A 21,025-nucleotide genomic window follows, 5' to 3' on the forward strand; every position below is an offset into this window, starting at 1 on the left:
TCAAAGTTAAATTTTTTAATATGAAAATTGGACAGTAATTGATAGCTTCTGTAGATAAAGATTTCTCTTTGGGATAGAGGAATGCTGTACTCCTTAAACTCATTTTGTGTAGATCATGTTTGTACAGGATAATGTGAAGTGAATTTAGAGAACAATGAAGCTAAAATTTTCTCCTCCCCCCCCCCCCCCCCATGGGGTTACATTTAAAACCTCAAGAAAATGTATTTAGCTGTGTCATCTTTGTATGTGGGGGTTTTTTTAATCCCAAATACCATGCATCTTGAATTTAGTGCTACTTGCTCTTTTCCATTGAGGAGCATACTTCAAAAATGGCACTGTCATTACTACATACAGGTTTTTTTGTCTGAGAGTTGCCTACCAGAGAAAAGCTTCTGAAAAGATTGTGAACATGCTTATTAATTTCTGCAGAAACAAAATGCAATCAGCTGATACTTAGAAATGTTTGTTAAAGTATACTTTGTAGTAAAAACTTGAATAATTTCTGGCCTGTTTTAGTGACGTGAGAGCTTCAAATTTATTTTGTAACTGTACCTAAAGATTTGAGAAGACTTCAGTGATTTTAGTTTTTGACAGTGGTACTCTTTAATCTGCTTATTCCAGGAATGTGAAGATCAGCCTTTTTGTTAAAAGCAAACATAATTCGAAAAAATATCCATAGTAATGGACATGCTACTATTAGACTTTACTGGATTCAAACTAAGTTATTGTGTTAAATGGCCAGTATTGGTGCTTTCTTATGGAAAAGATCTCAGCATAGTTAAACTTCTCAAAAAAGCCCTCCTGCCTCTTTTTCAAATCTGTTACATCTGTTGCTCTAAGACTTTCAGTACCCCAGTAAGATTAATTTTTTTAAGCTTTTTTTTTTAAGAGAAACATTCTATATTTCAACATATTATCATAGAAATCTGATATATTTAGGCATGTCAGGCTTTCTGAAAATACTTTTAAGAAGCATTATTTACAGCTCCATCCCAGTTACTCAGATTAGTTTCTCTTCCCTTGGTTTCCTAGATTTCATAAATATCATGCTGTTTTATGTCCTCCACAGTCTTCCTCAGTGCTTTCGTAGGTAGATTTGTTACTGAGTTTGTTAGAGTAACAGAGTTATAAATTATTCATATCTATCAGTAGCAATAAACAGGAAAAAGGAAATTATGATCTGCCTTGCTCATCTATTATGTTTCAAACATACCTATTTACTTCCAAATGTGGAAAAAACCCAAAGAATACTTGTTTTATTAAGGCATATAATTATAAATAATGCATATTTGTGCATCAGCTCTTCTGTACAAGTTAGGTAATGTGCTTTACCCATTTTTTTCTGCTGTGTTTATTTCACATAATTATGTTCTTCTAGACGATGATGTATTCACATCAGGTGTCCCTGCTGAATAACATCAGTGGGAGTTCAGATCTCTTCTAGTTAAGTAGTTTGAGTAGTTTGCTCATTCAGACATCTGCCACTGGTGGCTTAACGCAGGCTTAATTTTCAAAACTACTAATTTATTTTGGAAGAACACTATTTCTACTTGATTTAATACGAGAAATAATATGATCCTCTTCAAAGTCAAGTTGTGTAAAGTTCACCTCTTTTACGGGCAAAACACTCCCTAAACTAATGGATGCAGTCCCTGTATAGTCCTTTTGAGAGTGTTAACTAGGGAAATAAAACGAGACACTTAGACAACCAGACAATTGTAAAAGAGATTTTCAGTTTGTAAACATAACTAGCTTTTGCGGAGGGACTTATTTTCCTCTAGTAAGGAAAATCTGGGAAAGACCATTTGAATTTTAAGTATGTATTTAAGAATTATTTAATGGTAAGAGGGAAGAATTGTCTTGTCAGCTACTGTGCTTTAGATATTTGAAAACCCTATTGCACAGTACCTTTATTAAGCCGTGCCAAGCATCCAGCCTGAAACTAAGGCTGTGAATCTGTCGTATTAAACCCACAACACTTAATATATTAATTCTTAGGTGGATTCTTGCTTGCCACCTCCCACCCCGAGCTCTGGGCTAGCATTCCTTTTTTTTAATGAAGAACTTCTATGCAGCAGAAATTGATTTGACATGGTTTTTTTTTTCAGAATGTTATATTAGCTTATCTTCTTTTCAAAAATAATTCCCAGTTGAAGATTAAATAAGCATAAAACTAAAATCCTTAGACTTGTTGCATATCTATACTGTAATAAATATGTATGTGGTATAGCATGTCCTGAACTGAAAGAGTAGTTTGTCTAAGCCTAATAATTTCACAAGTTATCATGTAAAAGTTTATTGAGCAATTGCTGCTTCTAATACTAAGTATTTTCAAGTTAGCTTGCTCATTTGTGATGAGTTACTAAAAAATTCATGGACATTGCTGTAGTCTTAGAAAAGAAGCAAAGTTCTCTTCAACTGGCAAATATTAATAGCACTTAAGCAGTGATCTTGTATTGAGGTGGAGTTTGGTTCTTGTCAGATACGGTTATTAAGTAACTGGAATACGAATAAGGCTTTCTTGTGTTAGCCTACAAAATAAAAATAGAATAGAACTAAATGAGATAAAATTCTGCATGCCTTTGGAGAGTAGTCAAGTTTGATGTATCTTGAGATACGAATTTGAGAAAATACGACTTACAGTTAATATTTTTAAGACACATTTAAGAAGGGAGATATACAGTGTCTTTTTGGTTCTTGCCTTTTTTTTTAACATGGTTAGGTGTTGATTCTGCCACAGCCTTTTTATTAAGGATATAAGTGTGATAGGTATGTCTGTGACTAACCTTTTGCAGGATTGCAGTAGTGTTTTGTAATAGGTACTCCCTTTTTTTAATCTTTTTACAACACCATGTATGTGTAGAGTTGTTTATTCTGAATGGTGCATGCTCAATTGAAATGAAGGAAACTTTTAAGATGGGATTAAGGTTTCAAGCGTTTGTCACTGCATAGCACTACCTAAGTTCAGAAAAAGCTGCAACTTCATCTTCCTTATTTTAAACTGAGTAATGGAAACTTCCCTGCAAGTTAATTTGTAAGTAATATTGCACCCACAGATTCTTCTGCTTAAAGTTCTTTGTCCTCAAGTAACTATCCCCAAAATATTAAAAGAAAATTGAGAGTTGCTAAACAACGTGGCCTCATTCTTATTTAATCTTATTTTTGGTCAGAGGATTTTGTCAGGGAGATGAAGTTGTCATACCTTGCTGAATTGGTTGGAGCTTCTGAGTGGGGGTACTAATTTGGTACTGTTGATAAATAGAAAATGGAGGAATAGTCAGAGCTGTATTCTGGCCACTGTTGTGTTTGTTGGTGGGTTTTGTTTTGGTTTTCTTTCTCTCCTTTGAAAGCAGAAGTTATTTTGCACGAACTCGGACTTTATTCAAGCTTCTGTCAGTGGTGACCAGTTTATGATGTATCAGTCTTTCATAGTATTACTGTGCTGTTTGCAATCTTAAAATATTGGAAAACCCAGTTTTTAGAAAGTGTCTGCACTTAAGCAATTTCTATCTTATGTCACTGAGGTGTATGTTTTTAAACATCAGTGTTTCTTCCAATGTCTTTGTTTTATGTTCTTTGGGAAGGTCCTTGAATGAAAAGTAAATATTGTGACACGCAACCCCCCTCTACAACGTTAAAGGATTTGTTTATCCAGTTTTAGTAACCCCTAAGCCTAATTTGCAGAAAGCTTTTGAGCATCTGCCTATTGGTAATAATTTAAAAATACCCCAGTCAATATGTATCTTTGATTGCAGAAACAGAGATTCAGAGGAATCTGACAGAAATGATTTTTTTTTTGTGACATGCACTGAATATACTTTTACACACACTGTTTTCTATTAAAGTGAACAGTTTCTCCGTCTTTGTGGTAACTGCTTATTATCAGGTGCTTAACCATAAAGTTAGTTTCTACTTACGACTCATTTAAAAAACCTTTATATACTTTATTTGACGTAACCTGAAATCCTGTTCACACCTTTCCTGCTGTATTTATTTAGTGGAGTTGTTGTCTTTTGAGAAGGTATTAGACCAATCCGAGGCTCTGAGTTGATCAGGATTGTGGAAGTATTCCTACCTGAGGTAGGATTGTGCATCGTTGTAGTTCTGTTAGACTTCTATTACCGAACTTGGATCTCCTAGTACTGTATTACAGTGTGTTCACAGGAGAGCTGTTCATTTGAGTTTCGTGGTGTATTTCTGGGGAAGGCTTGGAAGGGGGAAATTCAGTCTATTGGCCGTATGCCATGCTGATCCACACTGGAGTTAAGATATAACATCATTATCAGTTTGTGATAAGGATTCTGGCTGTCAGTTTAACACTCCTCGTTTTGTGTGTCGTAATAATTAAAAAGCCCCTTTCTGTATGAAGCTTTTATTTGAGGACAGAAGAACCTCTCTTGTGCACTCTCTTACACTATATGATGTAAATGTTTTCTGAGCTACGGTCAAGGATGAAAGCATAGTTTGGCTTTATTCTCAACTGCCTCTAGTTTATTTTTAGAGGAATGTCCTACTCCACTTAATACAAATGTGATAACATTAATATGGGTTGCAAGATTAAAAAAACTTTAAAATTGACTGTCATTGTTGATGCTGTAGCAAGGAGTTTGGTTTTTTTATTTAATACATTGAGATCTTCTGGAGTCATGCGCTGGTGAGTTAGGAATATAACTCTTTGTTGCTGACGTTCATGGTACTTTTTCTTATTTTCCATGGGTAAAACTGCTTAAGCTGCTTTTTCAGGTCGATTGATCTCAAATAAAGTAGGTGCCTTAGAGATGTTAAGCAGTGTTTAGGATGTTGCTAGCATTTTATTTTTTTTTAATTAGGTGACCTGAACCCAAAGAGGTGAAATAGCAAATGTAAATCTAAAGAATTTGTTGCCTATCTATAGTTTTTATTTTCACGTAAATTCAACTTGTAGATTCAATTTGTTTAAAAGTATCTACTTCAGTAACCTTTGGGTCTTTCTAAGGTGTTCATATCAGAAAGGTTTAGAAGTGGGTTGGAACTTGCCTTAGTTTAGGGGAAACAGGCAAATTTTTTCATATAATACTGCTTACTGCTCTTCAGAAATAAAGAATAAACATTTTTACAGTGATGGTAAAATGGTTTGTCCAGTCTTCTGCTTGTTTTTGTTTTAATGGTTGAGATATCAAGTAAACTACCAATATACTGGTTTTCTTTCGAAGAGGAAAGTTGGTAGGGATTTGTCTAGAGTGCAGTGGAAATGCATGTTTCATCCCTTAGGCTTTTTTGAAGGGCATGACTTGGGACATTTGAGTATTGGATCTTCCAGAAACTTAAGTGGATTCAGTGAACTTAATAATTTTCTAAGTTATGTATAAGTTGAAAAGTGTTTTCTCTCTGCTGCTGGGAGGTGGGCTCTTATTTTGCTGTAGCTGTAACAAGGAAAGGAGCAAACTAGAATGGGATGGTTGGATAAAAATAGGTTTGTATCTGTTCTACCAGTGAGGACAACCCAAGCTGTTACATCCATTTAGACTGAAATGCAACCCTAGGAAAACAGTCTGCCTGTTAGCTGCTGGAGTAGTAAATCACTGAATTGTTATACGAGAATTGAGAAGTTTAAATTTTAATTTGAGCCACTTTATTACTTTCTGCTTTCCTTTTCGATGGCCAGATAACTGCTTTTCTTTCTAGTGCAGTTTGTACTGTTTGCCCTGAAATTAATTTCAGTTTCTGAAATAAATTGAGCAGATGGAATTAAAAATAAAAATGTAAGCAGAAGGCAGCAAAATAGCGCACTACTGTTATGTTATGCAATGTGTAAGATAAAATTTGAAGCTAATCTTTTTTAATAATCAGTAATATCTTGGCGCTCTTAGGGTATTTAATTAGTAAAGCAGTACGAGTCCTTGACTTTCATTGGTTTTACCGCTCCTGGCTTTTTCTTCTTGAGGTGTCATTTTCTTACTCCCATTTTAGAAGAAAAATTCTGTTATGAAGAAAACTGTATGCTTACAGTATTATTTTCATCCTTTGTTGGTCATTTGTCGCACTCCATATATGTACGACTCTTGGTCTGTTTATACTAACGTTTTGGACTAATTTCCATGAAATTTTGTGTAAATGGTAACTTGGAGAAAAAGATGAAAAAATCTTTACTTTGGGACGATTATCCTGTGAATTGAACATTACAAAACAGCACAGACTTTGCTGTTCTGGATAGGAGATACAGTAGGAGAGGAGGGCAGGGAAGAAAACAAGGCTTTGTAGGCTCCTAGAGCTACTTGTTGACTGGTATAAAACACTTCTTTTGGGGGGCATAATGAGTATGTAATTGGGTAGTTGGGCAGTACAGTGATTGGGCTAGATTTTCTTTCTTTTGGCAGAGCAGTGTGCATTCAACTTAGTATGTTAGGAATTTCTGGTGAGCATTACTGCACAGTTGGTGTATTCTCCGAGGCCATTGCTCTGCTAGAAAAATGGCAAGTTTTTATGCTTTTAGTTGCCTATGGAAAGCAGCCATATTTTATTTCAATATAGCAGGCCACATAAAAATACAGTGAAGGAAAATTGTGTTTTGTCTTATTACTTTTACATGTGGCAAATAAAGATGGCCATGATAGGCTGTTCAGTTACTGCTGAGATGATGGATATTGTGTTCCTATTGTGTTAGGTTTTTTCCTCCCATATGCAGAACTTCAGAAAGTGTTCTGCACAAAGATTTGCACTGAAGTAACAAAGATGTCAGTTGAAATACACTTTAGGTGTTTTAGTTTAGGCTTATCCTAGATAAGTTTATATCATTTTCACTGTTTAAACAAGTTTTAATTAATTATCCTCATAAAATATCACTACCATAAACTATCTTGCTGTTAAGTTTTCTCTGTTAACAAATAATTAGTGTCTGTCAGTTGGGCAGTATTTGTTCTGTTGAGGCAGTTCAGGTTCTAATATTGTCTCTAGTTTAATGAATTTGATTGTGTATTAGTCGAGAGATGGAATGTGGAGTCATAGAACAGTATGTATGGAGTTGAAACAAGTGGAGTGAACATCCTTGCTTTTCTGCTGACCAGTGTTTCTTTCCATATGCCTGGTTTGTGAGCATGGAAAAGACGACTCTCCTAGAATCCTTCCTGAATCCCTGCACCCTCTGGAGGGAATGAATGGGAGGACTGCCTTTAAGTTCTGATTACAGCACTCATCATTGCTGGGGAGCGTTTTTTGTGCTTCCTGCACAGCTGGGGAGCATTTGTAAACTTGCCTTTCTATTATCTGCACTGATACTTTTTACTATGGACAAAAGGAGAATTAGGATATTAACAAGATACCTGACTGAAAAGGAAACATAACTTTATAGGGTCCAGCATAGAACATTTTAACTATTGGATAGTGCGACACTATACTGTACTACTGCGACTACTGTAATTTTACTATTTGTGCCTGGCTAAAATCTTGGGTGTGAGTGGAGATGTGTGAACTTATTTACTGTCTAATTTCTCAGTGTACGTTTGTTTGAAGAGGATGAAAAATAGCTTTCTTTTTTTTAATGTTTGCTGATCTGGATTGTAGATTATCTTTTGAATATGACTTGTGTCTCAGTGTTCAGATCTGTGCATTTTAGTTGGAGATTTTATGTTTATGATAGTGTGTATTGTTATGAGCTAAAAAGTTTTAATTGGGCTAAGACTTGAATGCCAGAGGACAATGTAGAATGACACAGTGAGCAGCAAAAAAAAATTTATTTTAGCTGGTTATAAATGGGTGCTGTAGTTGCTAGTATAGGTGTATAGGTTTTGGAAAGGAAAGTTTCAGCATGTCTTGAAAGATGGCGGGGAGAAGGGAGAGAAATCAGTTGCTTTATTAGAGCAGTCTGATCATTAACTAACTCAGAATGTCAACTTAATTTCACAGAGTTGAAGGGGTGTTAAGGGAGGCATTAAATGTGATAATTACTAGAGCAAGTTGACTATGTTGCAAAATGAAATATTCTTATTTCACCCTATGTTATGTCTGTTCTCCAAGTCCAGTGTAGTGTTGAAGCCTTGTTGCATTCAAACTGTCTGGGATTCAGCAGTTTGGATCTGGAAAGTACTTACAAAAACGTTTTTAAAGTGAGTCTTGGCATGGCAGAATCTCAAATGTGTAGTAGACATTAAATCACAGCCTGTTTTTTTGAATTAGTTCCCAGAACCATGCTTTTTGTGGTTTCTGCTGATTTTCATGTGTTAGTAAGGAAGATGTGTTTTTTGTTTGAAAGACTTTAAGATAGTTATGATAATTTAACCTTGACTCTGACCTGTCCTACGATCTGTTCATCACTAGAGATAGTGTTAGAGGCTTGCTCACATGGTTGCACCACTCCAGTTTTATATAACTGTAGTGCTGATGCCCTCCTTGGCCAACTTCCAGTTAGGAATAGCTCTTTCCAGATTTAACTGCTTCCAAAATAATGATTAAGCTGAGGAAAGTCACAGTGATGGTGCAGTAAACGTTTCCATGGGGAGTTCTGTAACCGAATTGGAGGATTTATAACACAATATTAATTTCTCTGTGGTGCATCAAAGATGTATATTTGCAACTGCTAAATCTTAAGGTAAGCTAATGAGCATTTTAAAACCAAGACTTTTTATCACTCTTGAAGAAAGTGGGACTAGTAAGGAAGGTCTAACTGTAAGAGGAAAGAGTGAGAAGTGCTATAAGGGAACATCTCGAGGCACAGTAGCATGCTGTCTACCTTATCAGGCCTGTTTCTGGGGTATGGACTAATCTTAGTGATCCTGTTCTCGTGATCTACTTTGCCAGGCACGCAGCTGGGAGAGACAGAGCTGATTGCAAGTCGCAGCCACCTTAAAATGGCTTGGGGTTAGGCTTTGCTTAATGGTGAAAGGTAGCATACAAGTAAGGGGAACCCCTCCTTCAGTTTAGAGGTAGACCTCCACTTGTGGATTGCTCTCTGCGTACCATTTTAACTTGGTGGCCTTCTAAAGGTCTTGAGCAACTTTCCCTGGCAAGCTAAGCTGGCGATGCTTACTTGGCTGGGTTGTCAGAATTCCTAGGTGACTGCTGTGCAGGTATGTACCTTTTTATACTGAGGCACACTGATTTTAGTGTGCGGTTAATTTGGTGATACGGTTTTAGTGTTCGCGTACAATCTTTAAGCCCTTAACTTGTATGAAGTGCCTAAAACTCTTGTTCTCCAGAGCATCATCTGCTTTGGTCTTGGAAGCTTCCCAACAGCAAATGTCAGTTTGACAGTCCTTTCATATGCTTGTTCCTTTGAAGTTTGGGTACTGACCCAAATGTAAAGCGGTATTACACATAAAATAAAATGAAGGTATGGGGGTGAACCTGCACCTGTAATTACACTGTGTAATTGTCCTAGACGCCACCAGGTATATATTTATGGTTGGCCCTTGTAAAAGCCCATGTAGCTTATCCTGACAACCCGAGGCAGTTGGTATTGCTGAAGCAGCCATGATCAGTTTTTATGGAGCTGAGGCCACTCAGGTAGGCCAGGATCCCTGATTCAGGGCAAGCCAATGGGTGTGTAGCCTGGGAGTTTTGCTAGAAGGACTGCAGCGCAGCGTGGGGAGGCCCAGGGGCTCCTTATGAAGAAACTGCTGCATAGTAGGCATTTCTACTGTCGAGGCCAGCTGTAGGTGGGTGTCACTGCTGCAGCCGCTTTGATACTCGCTCCGAGGTGCTTTGTGACTCAGTGCTGGGGCTGGGAACAGTGTGAAATGGTGAGGGAATGCTGCTGAGCAGTTAGACCGTGTGGGGGCTGAAAGTCTGCTCAGTGAGTTTGAAGGGTTTGTTTCTGGGTTGGATAGAATTGGCTTTAAAGGATTTATTGATTTGATATGTATGTTGTCGGCTTTTATTCATGTTTGGAAAATGTGTGCTAGATGAGATTCACTGTGGCAGTGTATTTAGACCACTACAGTATTTAAAAATCACCAACTACATCTTGAGTACAGTGAACAAAGTGTAGTGTTACTGCATCCGTGGTATGGGATTACAGTAAGTTAACTGCATTGGTGTTTTCTGAAGTTTTGAGTGACTAATATCAAACTGTTCAAACAAGCCATCTGGAAAACTTTCATCTTGTTTTTTTTTCTTTAAAAAGGGAGGTGATTTTACCTCATGGTAGAAATGAACCAATATATATCTGCATTAAGCAACCTACAGAAATACATGAAAAAATTAATAATTTTATCTCAGAGTTTGGGAAGGGTATAGTAAATAAATAAAGACTTGACAGAATGATTAATATGACAATATTAACCAGCTATCTGAATCCATAATCTAAAAACAAAAAACAGTGTCTAAAACCAAAAATTAAGACTGTGTTTGAGGAGTATGGTCTACTTCTTGCATACATTTAGGGGAACTAAATGTGTCTGGTTTTATGAGTGTATATTAAAGTCTAAATTTTGGAATTTTCTAACATACATAACATGTAAAGTCACATAATTCACTAGAAGCTCAATTTTTTTGTTCTTATTCCCGTGCATCACAAGCATGTGATGTTGTGAGTATTGCTTTGACAAGCTTAAGTTACCCCCATGGTAAGTCATTCCACCTGGCTCTGAACATGCCAAATACTTTTGTTGTGGACTAATTGTCTTGCTTTTGGAAGGCTGTGTTTGAGTACAAGTCTTTTTTTTTTTTTTTTTTTTTTTTTTAAACCCTCAAAGCTTTAAAGAGAGTGACATACAGTTTTAGCCAAAATAGTGTAGGAAGAGGTTCAGAGCTACAGTTGGTTCAGGTTGCAATAACTCATGCGTGTGCTAATCAGCCTTTAACCTTTGTAGGGTACTAAACAGATTAGTCATGGTATACCTCTTTGCTTTTGTGATGGACTGTTTTTCTAACCTGCAGGGTTACAGGCAGGGAGAAGTTGTTTGAAGCAGTAATTTTGTCAACGCTTGTGTAGTCAGAAGGCTCAGAAGATAGGATTGGCATTATGATCTTTCCCTTTCTGCACCATGATGTATCATTTAGTCATTTTCTGAGTGTGTGACTCTCAGAAGTCTTAAAAAAAATACTTGCTTTAATGGCTCTCTTCACTCCCACCTATCAGTGAACTGTTCGTTACGGTAGTTGCCCGTAAGAGACAGACTTTGCCATTTGCAAAGCACTTTGACTTCATATCTAGATGGCTATACGGTATGTGAAGCTAGTGGTACCTCATGTAGTATACCTGGGTATTTAGAAACTTCTTGGTAGGCAGAGGAAAAATAAAGGCAGGGAGAGCATTCTATTTGGAATATCAAGGTTTTTCACTGAAATGTGTAAGAAAATTATTTTTCTTAGTTTGGCATGATTTATGTGAACATGTAAAACTTATGGAGAGGAAATCTTATAAAGAAGAATGGAAGAGTTTTTACTTGCTTAGAAATGTTTGAGTAATGGGAGGCCTTAAGAGCAGGACATTTAACATAAGATTGTGAAGGGTTTCACAGATGTCTTTAATTTTAATTAGAACTGTTCAGGTGTAATTGGTGACTTGAGCTTAGACACAAATGTAGATGTAAAAGGTGTTGAGAATTATCTCCCTTCTCATTTCCCAGCTGCTCTTTTGTGTTCAAGTGTTTTCACGGTGGGGATGTGTTACCTTGAGAAGTGGTTGTTAGAAAGGCCAGAAGCAGGTGGCGGTTTAGGAGAATGCTGGTTTTGGTATTCTAGGTATCGATTCCTATATTGCAGAGTTTCAGGTGCAGGAAAATTAATCTATATGCATAAGCAGAAATAGTTGCCTAGAACCAGTTAGAAGTAGTCTCAAAAGGGTTAAGAAAACAGCATTGCTCCTGTGAACTTAAAAACTGATTTTGTGTGTCTGTGTAGGCTGTTGCTAAACCGATTTAAACTTTCTGACTTACTGTTGAGAAGAAAATGTCTCTTAATTTTTGAATTGACATGTTAGGACTCCTCCAACCATCAAAAAAATTATAAAGGCTACTTGTTTGTAGTGGAATGAAGTTTGAGGGTGAGACTGGTGAAGGAACATACTGCATTATTGCAACTAGAAAGGCAAAGTGAGCTTTACACTGTGTGAAAAAGAAATATGTGTGTGGTTTCCTGAAATACTTCTGCATCTGAACTATGCTGTGGTCCAGGCTGCGGACAACTTGCCTTCTCCCCTCCCCTCTCCTTTCCCCTTTGACCTCCTTAGAATGCAGATGGTTGATTTGTTTGCCAACATACATGGTGAACAGTCCTTCTTTTCTTTTCCTTTAGGGACCAGTTACTCTCCACAAGAAAATTCACATAACCATAGTGCTCTTCATAGTTCAAATTCACATTCTTCTAATCCCAGCAATAATCCAAGCAAAACTTCTGATGCAGTGAGTATTCGTGATTGGTATTCATCCCTCTGTCACCCCATCCATACACATTTTATTTTCATCATTTTGTCTAAAACAGGTGCCATGTACATTACCTGCTTCATTGAATTTTCCAGCATCAGTCTTTATTTTATACACACTCTGTAAACTCAAGCTGCAGTTGTTATATGTTGTAAAACTATTCTAATTGACAATCATTAGAGCTTTGAGGTACCTGTTTTGAATTTTAAAATACTAGATTATTTAAATGAAGTAGATATTGAGAGAAATATTTTCCATGGACTTTGGTAAATCTAGAGAAGACAATATGATTTTACTTATTTAATATGCATAACGTGAATTTTAGTCACTTTTATTATCCAAGTTTTAGTAGAGTGGCATTTGTTAAAAATTGCACTGAAAACAGAATAGATAAATTTGTGACGTACAGAAAAATTTTGAAAAGATAATTATTTTTGAGGAAGTTTTAAGCTGCAGAAAATTAATGTTATCGATACTTATATTACTGTATCCCACTAAACATACCATTAGATTTTGTTTCAAGGTTGATGGGAGTAAAACACAGGAAGCTATTGCAGAATGCAACAGGAGCGTAGTGGTCATATCTTTAAACTATCAAAATGAAACAGGCATTTAGAGATAGTATAAATGGAAAGCCGTGATATAGGTGCATATGAAGATGCCATGTAGTTTTTAAAAATGGTGGAAGCTTTTAAATTTGTATGTTACAACTCTCAAGTAGTCCTTTGTCCAACACTCTTTGTATTTTAAAGGCTTACGATTCTGCGGATGATTGGTCTGAACACATCAGCTCTTCAGGCAAAAAATACTACTACAACTGCCGAACAGAAGTTTCACAATGGGAAAAACCAAAAGAGTGGCTGGAAAGGTATATGTGTGTGGCTGTTTTCATTATGTAAAGAGCAAGTATTCATAAAGCTCATTTAAGAGCAATTGAGCTTATCTAATAGATTACTGCTATAAAAGATTGTGGTCCAAGTCTACTGTGTTCCTACCCTTACCATGACCTCTTGATCATCCAGAGCAAGGAGGGGGAAGTATGATTGGTTGAGGGTTTTTTGGGTTTGGATGTGGGGGGTGGGTTTTCTCCTTTTCTTCTGGTTTTGTTTTTTTTGCAACGTTTGTGAGCTGACCTGGTATACTGGGGGCTTTGACAAGCCCTGGTGTAAGGAAGCAATGGCTGGAGTTTGCCTGCCCCATCTGTAGCAGCAAGATCTTAGGATAATGTAATTAATCTTGTGTGTTATATTGTTAAATGATGTAAGTTCTTACTTAACTTGTGTTTTGTTTTCTTCAGAGAGCAGAGACAAAAAGAAGCAAGCAAAATGTCAGTTAACAGTTTTCCAAAAGATAGGGATTACAGAAGAGAGGTGATGCAGGCGACAGCTGCCAGTGGGTTTGCCAGTGGAAGTATGTGGTTTTTTTTACAGTAATACATTCTTGCCTTGTTTGCATCACTGTTTTCTTTTCCAAACAGACAAAAAAAAGAAATCCCTTTCCTTAGCTGTTTTTCTCACCTTTTCATATAAAAAGGCCAAAGCGGACAGCACAGACAGCTCTCCCTAATGTTCTTAAAATAAACATTGAGCCTTTACTTAGTACAACGCTTGCTTAATGCTTTTCATGGTACTCATCCTTTTTGCAGCTTTTACTGCCTAATTTAATTATCATTATAGGTAGTTATTGAAACAACTTGCACAGTTTATGGTATAGTTGGACTCTTGTGATCATTGAAACCTGTCAATGTCATATTCTGAGCTTAAAAATAGAGGTGGAGAGATCTCTTCCAAAACCTTGGTTTAACATCTGAAAATAATAAGCTAATTTTATGGATTATGATATTGAGGTTTTCAGAGGCTTGTATACATTATTGAAAGCATATTTTTACCATGCAAAGCCTTTCCTGGACTATGAATTTCTGTTACTTGGAATTTTTTTCCCCAATACCTAGCTTTAAACTTTGTCACACTTTTCTGGGAAACAGTTGTACTGTGAGATTCATTCTGTATGCTGATGTGGTTTGGGGGTGAATTTGTAGCATAGTTCTCAGGTTGGTTTAAAAGTAGAAGCCAAAGTATTAATCTTTTTTTCTTTTTTTTTTTTTTTTTTTTTAATCCCCCTTGCTTGGGACTTGACAAGGCAGGGACATATAAAGGGCTGTTTTTCTGTGTATGCTGAAACATACTGCATATGTTAAAACATACTGTATGCTACAAGAAGATAGCAGAAAAGCATATTGCAGTAACTTTGTGTAGGTTAAAGTCTAGTAATCAACAAAAAGAATTATTCTATATTTGCTTGGTATGTTCCCTGTGTAGCATATTTTAAAATCTGCAATCATGTGACAAATGCAGATTAGTCACTCATTTAATATATAGTCTTGAATTAATTCAATTGAAAGTAAATTCTTTGTAGTAGTACTCAAGCAAGTTGAAGTGGAATTGTTTGAAGGCTAGAATTTGAAACTATTAATTTATACTTGATGTTCAGGATTTTCAATGAACAAAAGAAAAATGGCACGAATTATCTCTTCACGCTAAATATAAGATGGAAATAATAGATTTTGATTTAGAATTTTTTAGGAGACTTCAAAAGTTAACTTGACTGTAACACTTTTTATAAAGCAGCCTTTCATCAAAACACAGTGCTTAACCGGAACTCTAAATCAAGCAAAGATCAGAGAAAATGCATTTTGTCAGTGAGTAAAATTAAATTTTGCCTTTTTTGATGCTGATCTACTTGAGGCTTTTTTGAATAGTAAGAAGTTCAATCAGCTCTAGTTGTTGATGTGCCGCTGTATTAATCAAAGTCACTGCAATCTTAGACAAGTTTCTAATTTAATCTTTTTTTCTTATTGCAATGTTACTTGGGGAATCCTGAAAAAAGTGGAAGACAAGCATTCCAGTGACGCCAGTAGTATGCTCCCACAGAATATTTTATCTCAAACAAGCAGGCACAATGACAGAGACTACAGACTGCCAAGAGCAGAGACTCACAGTAGTTCTACTCCAGTACAGCATCCCATCAAACCAGTGGTTCATCCAACTGCTACCCCAAGCACTGTTCCTCCTAGTCCATTTTCTCTACAATCTGATCACCAGCCAAAGAAATCCTTTGATGCTAATGGAGCATCTACTTTATCAAAACTGCCTACATCCACATCTTCCATCCCTGCACAGAAAACAGAGAGAAAAGGTATGTCTAATGAAATTCCTTCTGGTATTTAAGATGATGCATTGCGTTTGTGTTGCTTGTTCAAAGTATGTTAGTTCTAGAATTTAAAGATGTTTTTCCTGTTGATGTGTATGCTTAGAACCCAATTACTGTTTTGATGTGTTTCTTTTCCCTTAAACCACGTTTCCTATATCTTACACAACTTCAAATTGATGCTGCAATATTTGCTGTTTACTGGCTTATTCTGCAAATTATAATTTCAAATGATAATTTGAAAGACGTATTTTAGTAGGACATATTTTTATTTTTGTCCTCCCTCATGTTGTTTTGGATCTTTTCCATTATTTGCGTTCTTAACATAGATATAGTTACACCATTTGAAAGTCATTTTGGACCATTATATTTTATGAACTGCTGTTACTGTTTGGAATGCCAGTGTCAAACTTTTCAATAAACACAAGCACAATTCTTACAGAAAGCAACACAGTTTTCTATGTGTCTGTTACAGCTATTCTTCTGTTTTGATCTCTGTCTTGTGATACGCTGGATCTTCAGTTCTAAAACTGCTGAAAGTTTGTATTTCTGTATAATATGTACCAGAAACATTTAGAGCCATCAAGCGAAGATTGGGACTTTACTGTGCATTGTTTGTGACCCTTCAAAAGTCTACATTTTAATGGGATTTACTTCATTATTAGGAAAGAAGAGCTCAAGAAGATTGTGAAAATGGAGATGTGTGGTGTTAGTGATAATGTGATACTTTGGTATAGTTGAGTTCTTAGAGAGTAACATTGTATAAGAAAATTCTATTTTGGAGGCTTTGGGAGGGGGAAAAGTATTTTTTATAAACATGTCTGGTTTTAATTTAAAATATTGCTTAATTAGTATAACACTGAATTCTTTTTTGGAAGATGGCTTCTTGCCCTGTTGATATTTGCAAGCCTGTCTAGTTACAGAATAGTGCAGTGCTAAAAAGAAGACCAAAAAGACTTGGGTCTTACATTGGTCTTATACTCTGTGTTTGCTTTCCTGCCTTCCAGTTTTCTTTATTAAAGAATTCCAGCTCTTACACAGATAAGCGCACTTGGCCATCCAAAATATCCAAATAATACCATACATTGGCAAATAGTGCAATGTAAGAAGATTGTGCATGTAAAGAAATTTTCTATGTTTTTCTTGAGACTTTGTGCAATTTTTACGTGACCTGGTACGTGAATGTTGACTCTAAACTACAGAGGCTCAGAAGATTTTCAGCAAGCCTTTTTCTGTTCAACGCAGTAAAGCAAGAAGGTGTACTAGTTTATGCATTGTTCTTGTACTGAATACCATAGTTAGCTGCTTCAGTTCAGCCTCTGTTTTGATTGCAGTTTGATGCACTTTTAAACAGGACAGTGCAAAAACATCCACATCAAGTGTTCTGTCCTTTAGCGTCCTCTCTATTTTCATTACTATCTTTAAATATACTTAAAGAAAACCCTTATTATTACTCATTTCTGGCATGTACTTGATTCCTGCTTGGTGTGTGATAAAACTTCCAAATGAGTATCATCTTTCCTTGCTTTACTGCATACCTTTAGTAGTTGCTCCCACTTAAACTGAGCAACTGAATCTTACTGCAATTGGAGAAATTTCCCATTGTGACATCTGCTACAAATGTTGGCACGGAGTTCTAGTGTTGCTTACGTATGACATTCATTTGAGAACATACAATTGGGTATGAATAGTGAAAATGATCGCACAGGGCGGTCTTGACACTATAAATCTTACTTTAGAATCTGTGCTACCATGGATGATTCCATACTAAATAATCCCTTAATTTCTGTATTCCTATGTAGTTTTTTTAAGTTTATATGGGTTAAATGGGTAGATTCTCTGTAATACTCTTGCATTAACGACGCAAGTATTTCATGGCACTTCATTGTTAGGAAATACAGTACTTCCTGAGCTTCAGGCAGGGTGGATTACAGAAAGTTAGTAAGTAATTGAAGAATTAGAATAGATTAATGTTAGGCTTGAAATACTTTTTCCAGAAAGTGTGAGTTTTCACGTTTTGCTTGAATACCTCATTTCTTACAGAAAAATTCATTGTGATAGGAGACGATTCAAAGAGTACGTTCATTAGTCTTGCCTTTTTTTGTGAATGTTGGACTTTTTTGGGGTTTTTTTTTTGTTTAATAAGCAATTTGACTAGTATAATTTCTGTAGCATTTTATGTATTTAAATTTAAAAGGGAGGAAGCAGTGCTAGTGAGATGTTTTTGGATAGTTTACTTCTGTTACCTGTTTTCCCAGAGGTGACTGTGAACCTGTAGTACTGTAGGTATGTAGTGTTTAAAAATATTTGTTTGTAGCTGTTAAAACAAAATGAAAAAAAAAAATTGTCCTGAGATGCTAAGGTCAAACTATCTTCTAAAAGTATCTTTGTAAAATTGGAAAATAGTTTGAGGGGTTTATTTTTAAACTAGTAAAGGAAACTGCCTTTGATCTTTTTCTGTTCACTAGCTGTGCCATCCCTCTCTCTTTCTAAAAAGAGGTAAAGCTGTATTTTTTTGCTTACAAAAATAGCTTGGTCCAAATGACTGAATAGTATGCGCAGCAGTCCTTGCCTAAATGAGTTCTTGCTTCTTGTCAATGTGTTGCTGGCAGCCTTATGCCAGCATATATGTTCCACTGTTTTAATAGTTCTGTTCTTAGTGTGTATTTTTTTAATGCAGTAATAGTTGTGAAAAACAAAACAACAAAAAAACACAACAACCAACCACAACACTTTTTTCAGCTCAATCTCTTTTGCTGCAGGGGTATGTTGTAGTCCCACAAGGAGATTGAATAAAATCCCTGGCTGAACTATAGCTCAGCTGTTAGCAGTAGTCCTCTGCCCTCAATGGCTGGCAGTAGTGGAGAGTTCCTGGGGAACTATTTGACCTCTACCCTTTGGTTTGAATGTTCCAGTCAGAATCTACTGCTTCTGTTTGTGCTCACTGTGAGTGCTTTATGCAGGTAAAGTGTGGGGTTGCTTTTCCTACTTTTTGGCTGCTTTATCTGTAGGGCACATCACATTTTCCTATTTCTAATTCAGTTACTGAATGAAATGTTGTATTGTCCATATCTTAACAGTGTGTCTGTCTGTAGGATACTTCTTCTCACACCTTTTCTCCAAGTCCCATCAGGCAGCACTTCTGTTTCTAGTGTAGCAATACTCTAAAATTTTTACTCTAAAATTTTTCTGACAAAACTCACAAGCTGGCCAGTGAAATGCTGGGTGGGTTGTGACCCTGATGCTGACAGATTAAAGTGGTTGGTCAGTGACAGCTGAGCTTCTTCCTCATCCTTTTCTCACCCCTGTGGTTTTCTTACTTGTAACACTTGCTAGTCTTTAGCAGTCGGTTATTAATATTGCTCCTGGTATCGTTGCATCTTTTGGCTGAGTTTTGCAGTTTTACGTATGTTACTCAATTCATACAGTGGTTAGAAAAAATTACACTAGCAAGACTGTTAGAGGTTTCTTCCAGTGCTTTATACTTGTTTGCTGAGCATTGCGGTTATAGTTATTTTGGCAGCAGAGATAAAATAATAAAATTAAGACTGGAGTAATCCCAGTGAGAAAAATACGGAATTTTTTGTTTTTTCAATAATTTCAGTGTATTTGAGAACCCAGTTATTGTTGTTGCCATAGTTTCATTTGACCAAATGTGTTTACAAAATGCATTGCTTTTAAATATTTATATATTTTGGTGCGGCTTAAGGTCCTTAGTAGATCAGAAGTGAACTGTGTAAAAAAGCTAAACGTGACTGTCACTGCTCAGAGAACTTAGTTGGTGGACTATCTACTCAAGGTACTTCAGCACAGATGAGTGTGTTATGATTCTTAATCATCAGCAGTAAATCAGGCAGTTCAGTTAGCTGTTCTAGGGGGTAGTTGTTTAATCAGTATAGTGGAGGTGAGGTTTATGGGGCAGTAAGGCAATGAATTTCTGAAAATTTTGTAATGCACTTTTCCTTCCACAGAGAGCACACTGTGAGAGCACACGTGCATGACTGTTACTACCAGACCAAAGGTTCAGCTCAAGCTTACAATAGAGTGTCTGAGTAATATTGTAGTGTTGAATCTGAAGGACTTTGAGTGCATCGGTTTTGTTTTAAATGGCATAAAAAGTTACATTAGTAGTAAAAGCTATTGGAATGCTCAAAGGATCACATTGATAATTTGGGAGTTATCGAGTAAACAATATTGGGTAATTTCCACATCATTAAAAAAATCTTTGTTGAAATAAATCAGCTGTCCATATATGTGGTAGAATAAGAGCAAGCTATATATAGCAGTATTTTAAAGCTGCTAGTATAGGGAGTTCTAGTATGTTTTAATTGTCAGGAGGAGGACTGTGAAGGAAGTTACTGCACAAAAAATCCATTTCCTCTTTTTGTTTCTTTTTTTCCCCCCCCCTACTCAATTCTCTGTCACACTAACATGCCTGAATAACTCCGTACACTGTGGTGAGAAGGGGGTGAGCAAGTCCTAGGAACAGGTACTTACAGGACTCCAGGTAGAACAGGGTGACCCAGGCACAACAGAGGAGTGGGTGTGTTGGTGTTAAGAACTCTGTTGAAACAGTAGCTGAACAGTCAAAAGACTTGTGAACCTAGTCTGAATAGCTTTTTAACTGTAAGGTACTAGGCTGAGAATTGCCTTTCAGAATGAGATTCACTAGCAGATCAGCTGTTTGCTTAGGAGCAAAGGCTCTTGTCACGGGGGGCAGAGATTGGTAACAGCAAGATTCAGCAGCACTTTAATGTACTGCCTCAAACTGTGAGAAGCAAAGTGTTTGCCTTCTTGTATCTAGGTTGTAATTGAAGAACATTGTGGCACAACTGCTGACAATGATCTATGATGTTTTTTCTGAAAGGATTACTGGGCCTTGTTATTAAAAAAAATCCACGCTGCTTGGAAATATGCAGTGTAACGTTTCCATTCTAACTTGACATGATGTTTCTGGGGCAAGCAATAGCCTCCAGTTTCTTCATTTGAGATACCTCTTTGTGAAACCTGCAACAAAGATGCACCTTTGTCATATGGGTTCTTGTCATAGAGAATAATGCCTGATAACTCGGACTTCTCTCTTTTTTGTCCAAAGGATGTGATTGCAGGTCACTCTCCAGCAGAGTAGGTTATGAATAGAAAGCTCTTTCCTAATAATTTTGGTCTTTAAAAGTTATTTTCATTATTAAAAGGTTTTTTCCTGCTCCATTTTAATGTAAAACCAAGTAATAGTTCTTCCCATTAAGTTAATCTCCACATCTAGTTGTTTTTGTTTGCCACCTGATTGTTTTCCTTTTTTTCTATTTTGATGGCTTTTTTTCTTGCTCATTTTTTTCCATATGATTAAAGTTGACGATCCAGCAACTTGTTTAGTTCTATATGTAGGCTGCATCTAATTAGCTTGTTTTTGTGATTGTTGGAAAGCATACTGTATTTTCATATTGTCACAACAAAGTGAATGGATTTTTTTTAGACATTTT

At 36.4% G+C, this 21,025-nt stretch overlaps 1 protein-coding gene across 4 annotated transcripts in view; it reads left to right on the forward strand.

Annotated features, from left to right (window-relative positions):
- Positions 1 to 21,025, forward strand: part of WAC (WW domain containing adaptor with coiled-coil) — a 62,568-nt gene that overhangs the window by 12,295 nt on the left and 29,248 nt on the right. For all 4 annotated transcript variants that reach the window (XM_075746422.1, XM_075746421.1, XM_075746420.1 and 1 more), the window contains exons 4-7: positions 12,211 to 12,317; positions 13,091 to 13,206; positions 13,636 to 13,748; positions 15,225 to 15,533. In XM_075746422.1, the coding sequence (XP_075602537.1) occupies positions 12,211 to 12,317; positions 13,091 to 13,206; positions 13,636 to 13,748; positions 15,225 to 15,533 (645 nt within the window). The remainder of the gene's footprint in view (positions 1 to 12,210; positions 12,318 to 13,090; positions 13,207 to 13,635; positions 13,749 to 15,224; positions 15,534 to 21,025) is intronic.

Source organism: Balearica regulorum, chromosome 2 (genome assembly GCF_011004875.1).
Source record: "Balearica regulorum gibbericeps isolate bBalReg1 chromosome 2, bBalReg1.pri, whole genome shotgun sequence".
In the NCBI taxonomy this organism is placed as follows: Eukaryota; Metazoa; Chordata; class Aves; order Gruiformes; family Gruidae; genus Balearica; species Balearica regulorum.